Genomic DNA, 7,044 nt, shown 5'->3' with positions numbered 1-7,044 from the left:
GGCTGGGACATCTGCCACAGCTTGGAACCCACCCTGTAGGCTCTGAGGACTCGTCTACACATATACCTGCATCTACTTAGTGGAGTGAAACTGGTGCAAGTGTGTATGTGGACACTCGTATTTCAGTTTATCTTCAAACTCTTCCTAAAGGACTTAAGCTGAATCAAATCAGCCTGGTTCAAACACTTGCACTGGTTTAACATCAGACAGTAAACTAAACCAGTGCAGATCTGAATATAGACAAGCCCTGAATCAGATGTCGTGGCCCATGAGATGGAGCTGTTTGGAGTCCAGCACGTGTTCCAGGCTTGTGGTGTGATAGGAGAGATGGAAAAAGGAGGGTGTCCCATGGATGAGGAACAGCAGCTGAAGGAGGCCCTTAACCAGTGTGAACCTGTGGAGAAAAGATGGGAGCCAGGTGATGGGAAGAGGCTGGGCAGAGTCACTGAGGCATGTGCAGAAGGGGACATGTTTTCAGCGGTGTCTGAAACTGTTCAAACTACCACGTGTGGGTGCAGCAGGAAACAGTGTGCCAGTGAGCTCCTATGGAACAGGTACCCAGCTTGTCTCTGCTGCTTACACTTTGTGTGCCTGCATTTGGCCAAAGGTCTTGCAGTGGGCAGAGGTTGCTACCCCTCTGAAATCCTGGTCCCCATCTCCCTCTGGTCCACATCACTTTTGTTCTCTGTGAAAAGTGAGAGGTGGACACCCGAACCATTGCAGGGAGGCAAGACCCTGAGTGTGCATGAAAATGAACCCAAGTCTGGGGGTGGCAGGTAACACCATCTGCTCCTGCATTTTTACTGGTGCAGTTGCTGTGCCTGTGAGATGTGGCCCAGAGCTCTGGGGAAAGCTCTTCCTAAAGCTGATGTGCAGGAAGAGGGGGATGGGGATGTTGAGATCTCCAAATCTTTCATGCTGGAGCTGGAAGCTTCATCTCCCATGGGGTGGCCAGGGGTCATTCCCCTGAGTACCCCTCTGTCAGTGTGTCACTGTCACTGATGGAAAATCCCCTCTCTGTCCTGAGAATCAAGATTTCAAAGGAAACTTTCTTCAGACACGGAGAGTCAACGGTTGCAGGGAGTCTGAGAGATCGGACCCTTGTGTGAACTCTGGGGCAGGAGCAGAGAGGCTAGTCCTTAGTCTGGGGGACCTGGGGATTGCTTCAGACTCTCAGCATAGAGGTTCCTGTATGTGGGGCAGGAAGAAGATTGATAGATCTTCCTGTTGTACATCTGATGCCTTTGCTATTCTCCCCTCATGTAACTGCACTTAGATCTAGAGAAGGAACCTTAGAAAACTCAGAGGGTCTGTCCCAGGATGGCTTCCCTCAGGGTCTCCCAGTGACTCTTCTGTTAAATGCTGTGAACCTGACTATATTGTAGCTGCAAATAGAAAACCTGAACCCCGTGTTACCCAGACAGCCAGAGGCTGCAGTCTGTGCTGGGGATGTCTTCAGACGGCTCTGACACCAGATGGATTTTGCATGAGCTGTAGGGGGTGAGTGGCCCAACCTCTGACTGGTCTCTGACTGCCTGACTTAATCCAGGAGGTTGGGTGTGGCTGGAGTAGACAGGGACAAGGAAATTAGGTCGATATAACAAACTACATCGCTCAGGGGTGTGAAAAATCCACAGTTTTGAAAGATTCAGTTTAAACCGATCTAACCCCTAGTGTAGACAGGACTAGGCTGCCAGGAGAATTCTCCCATCAACCTCACCATCACCTCTGTGGGAGGTGGAATAGCTACTCAGACAGAGCTCCCCCCTCTGGCCTAGGTAGTGTCATCACTGAAATGCTACAGCAGCAGGTGCAGCATTGAGTGTGTGGGGAAATTCTGATTATTTTTTCAATCTGCTTCTTCCCAGCTGAGGCCAGAAAAAAGGTGAGTGAGTGACACGTTCCCAGCACTTCTCTCCTCTGGTCAACTGAGAGCCGAGAGTCAGTCTGTGTAGCAGATCTGAGTGTCTGGGCAGGAGCAGTGGGAGAAATTCAACAGTCCAGTGGTATCTTCTAGTCCTAGGAGCCATTTAACTATGTGCTGGTTGGATGAGTGTGGGGGTGATTTGGGATTGGGTGAGTTTATTATTGTGTTTAGCCCTCGGACTAGGGCTGTAGTTACTGTCTGTACACAGATGGGGGAGGGACACACTCTGGGAGTCACAATAGAGACTTGCTAGACTGACACTCAGACACTGATCCTGTTAATGTGTCTGCTCTCCAGAAGCTCTCAGCCTTTGTCTCTTTCTGGCTCTGGGTCTAACGTCAAGCTCAGGAAATGTGCTTCCTGGCAAGTCCTAGTGCCAGTGACAGTCCCAGTTCTGATCATCATCGCTACCCTAGCAACATTTCTAGCAGGTAAGTGCCTGGCCCACCTAGTCTCTGCTCCCCTGTGTCCGTGGGGGGGCAGGGAAGTGAATAACAAGTGAATCCAGTAGGTCTAAAATGGTTTGTCCTGACTTAGCTGTTAGACATAATAACTCTGCCTCTGAGCATTAACCTACTGCACTGGCCCTTCAGATGTGTCCTTAGTGTTAGACCCAGGGTTAAATTTCAGAGACAGTGGTGTTTTGAGGGTCTCCGGCACCTGGGGGCCAAGCTCACATTTGCATCCTCCCTCTGCCTCACGTCCCTCTTCGCGTAAGGCAGGAGGGATCTCAGCGCTGCCCACCAGGTACCCCAGGGAGGGGGGTTTGTACCTGTGGAGGGGCATGAGGTGCGCGGTGGGGTGGACTCAAATGTAGGCTTGGCTCCGCCACCCCCCCCGATCCCAGCACTTACTGGCACACACCGCCTGCCTACCCCTTGCAGGCCTGCACCTCGGTACCGGCTCGGATGGGGGCAGTGGGCCGGCCCTTCACATCATCTGTGGGAGGAGGCGCTGGGGTGCCCCTCAGAGCCTCATGCATCTCCAGCCCTCCACCTGTTGTGAAGGGTCAGCCAGGCGTGACCCCTCCCCCTGCATTTCGGCCCGTCACAACGGGTGGTGTGTGAGTGGGGTTTTCAAAAGGAGGTAACCAGAGTCGAGTGGCATGTCATGAAGGTTGCGGGTTGTGGGGCTGGAGCGGCGGGTAGCTGCGCTCTGAGATGGTCTTTTACAGACGGCAGGGGTCATCAGAGCCTCCTGTGTGTCCTAAAGAGCAAACCTGCCACCCCACCTCAACCAGCACCCGGGGGCCTGGCCCCCCCCCCCCATGCCACTCTTCAGGGAAACTTTCCAAGGAGTTTGCATAACCCCGTCCCTGCTGCTGCACTGGGGGAAGAAGGCGGGGGTGGGGCTTTCAAAAGGAGTTACCAGAGTTGAGTGCCCCCTGAATTTCCCTGCGTGAGTTGGGACAGACGTGCTGAAGGCTGTTGGGTCAGGTCCCAGCTGAACCATCTCTTTAAAGGGTGACTTGGGCACTGAACCTTTTTAACTCACCTCTTAAACTCACAGACGGTTCCCATTTCTGAGCTTCTGGTGTCACTTCGTGGCTATTCATGTCTGTGGGAACAGCACTTTGTAAAACTAATTCACATGGCTCCTAAACCTCTGTACAGGCTTCTTTTAAGTACAGGATAACATTCTCTGAGCTGTGCTAATCCCTCCCACCCAGGGCTAGGAACATCGCTCGAATTCTCAGGTGAACAGACTCCTACATTGAGCAAATCTCTGTTGGGCTGGCTCTAGCATCAGATTCTCTGGGAGCCTGTCCCTTGCACAGATTAGTGCCATCAGGGTTTGTTTTCTAATGTGAGTCCAATCCCATCTTCATCCCAAGATCCATCTCTAAAGCACGCCTGGCTGGGGAGCCAGCTGGCTGGGTTAGCAGGATGTCCCTGGGTTAGCTGACCCAACGTCCCACACAATCTTTATTTTTATTTGGTTTGAATATTCGTCTGTGCCAGCCATTAGGTAATGTTCCCCCTACCTGCCTGCTCCACGCCTTCATGGTGCATCTGGTGTGATCACACTCTGGTCTTGGTTGCTTGTTAGCTGCAATTTCAGTTAATTGGACCCCCAAAACTAAGCCACTAAAGAGCAGGGGGTCGGTTGCCTATCTTGTTTCAAATGGCCTATTTCCTCACTCAGAACAGCTGCCAGGGGTGTAAGGAGCCAGCAGCCTGGTCTGAGGGAGTCTCCCCCTCATTTTCTCAGACAGAGTCAGGCTGGTTGGACACAGTCTCTGACCCTGTATTACTTACCTCATTTTCAGTGGAAAAATCCAAACCACCTCTGGCTGCTCCGGCCTCCCTTGCTGGGTCCTGCTGCCCGGAGGGCTGGATCGGATACCTAGAGAAATGCTATTATTTCTCAGAGACTGAAGGGAACTGGACCTACAGCCAGAGCCAGTGCTCTTCATTCAGCGCCTCCCTGGCTGGGATCGACAGTGAGCAGAACAAGGTGAGCGAGTGGCAGATGCTTTAGCTGAACAGATGGGGCTTGGCAAGGCTGGAATCAGGCTGGGCTCAGCCCCAGGGTCCCAGAAATTGCCCTGTTGCCTCTTATGCTGGGAAACCTGAGAGTGTTTCTGGCAGCCAAATCCCAGCCCTGGCTAGAGCTGGGCTCACAGTCAGGGGTCACAGGGATCTCTCACTCCCAGCCCACCCTCCTCTTCCGCAGAGCCCCAGGCGGGAGGATCCCTCTCTGTAGGGCTGGTCTGGCCCTGGACACTGGCTTCCTGTTGAGAACCTGCCTCCCCAGCTCACTACAACCATTGACTCCATGGGGTGGGCTCCTTGCCCTGGGGAAACACTGAGGATCTTGGGCTCTGCTGGGAGTGAGCTCAGCCCTTCCTCAGAGCAGCCCCCATCTTTTAGTCTGAGCAGGGGCGCTATGTGCAAAATGCTGGGAAGGAGCCTGGCAGGTGCCAGCAACGCCAGAGTTGCCCAGACTGGAGAAGGACAGGGGCAGGTCTGTCCATGTAAACATGGATGTGGGGATGGAGATAGAGGGGGGTGAAGATGGCCTCTGAGCAGCCTCCAGCTGCTGCACATGTCCCCAGGCTCCCAGCTGAGCAGGTCCCAGTCTGATGGGGCTTCCAGCAAACTGGGATTCTCGGCCAGTGATTGGCTACCTGGCTGAGGCTGCTGTCACAGGGCGGAGCTGCCAGCTGCTGTCCTGATGGCCCTTCGCTGCCAGCTCTGACCCCTTCCGAACCTAGAAGGGGCCAGTGGAGGGAAGAACTGTTGCTCTAGCAGAATCCTGTCTTGTGACCTACAGCTGGATCATTAGATTGACTTGTTCTCAGTCTCCCTGTGGCCCGGGCTCGGCTGGTGTTGTTAGACCTGGGGCTCTCAGCTGGCAAACTATGGGTGGCCCATCCAAACCTGAACTTCTGAGCAGTGGCCACACAGAGCCACAGGGCAGGCGAGCACTACAGTCATTGGCCTAAATATAATTTGGTTTGTCTTATTTTTCAGAGTTTCCTGCTGCTCTATAAGGGCTTTTCTGACCGTTGGATCGGACTCCAGAGGGAGCTGGGCCAGCCCTGGAGATGGCCCAACGGCACCGAATTCGACCTCCGGTGAGCCGCTTTCCCTCCAGTAACGTTGTCAGTGTTAGCTCACAGGTGTCGCTGTGCTGCCAGTGGAACAAGAATTTATCTAACCGTGGGGGGTGTTTGTGAGAATGTGTCTGGATTCTTCCCCCAACATTTGAGGCCCCAGTGCAGTGTTGTCATTATTATTTGTATTACTGACGTGCCTTAGGAGCCCTAGACCAGGGCCCCATGGTGCTAGGCAGTGTACAAACGCAAACGAAATTTCAGAGAGGGTGCCACACAGAGTGTGTATTAGTGACCTGTGGAATCTCCCCTTTGGGGTTGAATGGTTTCTTCCCCAAATGGTTTACAATATAGCACAGTCCTGGATCCGGGGAAGGCTGCTGCTCCCTTGCAGTGGACATTAACCAGAGCTCCCTTCCCCCCAGTGGGCTGTGTCAGTGGAAGTTAAACCCCTTAACTCTTCTGAACTGCATAGTATGAGACTAGCATCTTTTCTGCACTGTTGATGTAACTTGAGGGTCTCTCCCTTGGAAGGTGCTAGAGAGAAATCTCATTTCACTATTAAGAGTCTGTCCTGATGCCCCTATGGACTGAAACAGGCTCACAACACTCTGACAGTCCCAGAGCTGCCTGGGGAGGATTGTATCAAACTCTTTTCCATGGGGAGCAGCTGCTGTTTGCTGCCATGTGAGAGAGGCCTGTGGAATCGCTCTCCTTTGGGCCAAATGGGACTGGAGAGAAAGTTTTGGTCTAGGTGAGAGATGTCCCTGCTTGCAGCTCCTCCCTTTGCTGACCTGCCTGTGTGTGTAAGTGATGGGGAATGCCCAGCACTCCCTGACTCCAGCCCCTGCTGTCTGTGTTGCAGGTTTCCAATAAGAGGAGGAGGCGACTGTGCATATATGAGTGATGAGAACTGGGTCAGCAGCTCGAGGTGTGGCACAAAGAGACTCTGGGTCTGCAGCAAACCTGATGTCCTCACAAAGGGAGAAGGGACGTGACATGGAATCACAAGTTTGAGACTTGTGTGGACTCTGGAGTTCACAGACCTTTCTCTCTCTGAGTGTCCCTCTGCAGTGCTTAGCTCTTGTTCCCCTGCACACTCACAGAACACTCAGATTTGCTATTCCCAAAGGAATCGTACACATGAGCTTACAAGGTTCAACTTGGGGTCACCCCTCTGGTTAACACACAGCACCTCGGTAAACCTACCCTGGTTTGCTCTATAAATATATTATCAATGAACAGAAATTCAAGTGAGAGAGAGAGAGTGTGACACTCTGTGCCTCAAAGCTGCCCCCTGCATCCCCATATTCAGCAGTGTCCTAGAATTGTTTGGTACAAAATGTGCCTTGAGGTTTGATTTTGAAAGTCTTGTTCTGTTGAACATTAACATCCTGTTGGATTGTATGTACAATCTTCGTACGTGAAGTGATGAAGTGGTGCTGTGCATGTTACTAAAATATGTTGTGAGGTGGGAAACCCTCAAAGCCAGCCTGTCAGGTGTTACAATGGCGTGAATGGCCAGACAGCTTTAATGGCTCACTGACACCCAACAAGG

At 52.6% G+C, this 7,044-nt stretch overlaps 1 protein-coding gene across 1 annotated transcript; it reads left to right on the top strand.

Annotated features, from left to right (window-relative positions):
* Nucleotides 1-273: 273 nt before the first annotated feature.
* Nucleotides 274-6,661, top strand: LOC137158523 (C-type lectin domain family 2 member D-like). The gene is made up of 5 exons (XM_067556310.1): nt 274-554; nt 2,225-2,358; nt 4,197-4,384; nt 5,404-5,507; nt 6,352-6,661. The coding sequence occupies exons 1-5, from the start codon at nt 274-276 to the stop codon at nt 6,482-6,484; spliced, it is 840 nt and encodes a 279-aa protein (XP_067412411.1). The 3' UTR covers nt 6,485-6,661.
* Nucleotides 6,662-7,044: the final 383 nt, after the last annotated feature.

This window comes from Emydura macquarii, unplaced genomic scaffold (genome assembly GCF_026122565.2).
Source record: "Emydura macquarii macquarii isolate MOO-44397 ecotype Brisbane River unplaced genomic scaffold, CSIRO-AGI_Emac_v2 contig_1712, whole genome shotgun sequence".
In the NCBI taxonomy this organism is placed as follows: Eukaryota; Metazoa; Chordata; order Testudines; family Chelidae; genus Emydura; species Emydura macquarii.
The sequence above is the reverse complement of the archived record's forward strand: the minus strand, read 5'-3'. Positions and strand labels throughout refer to the sequence as shown.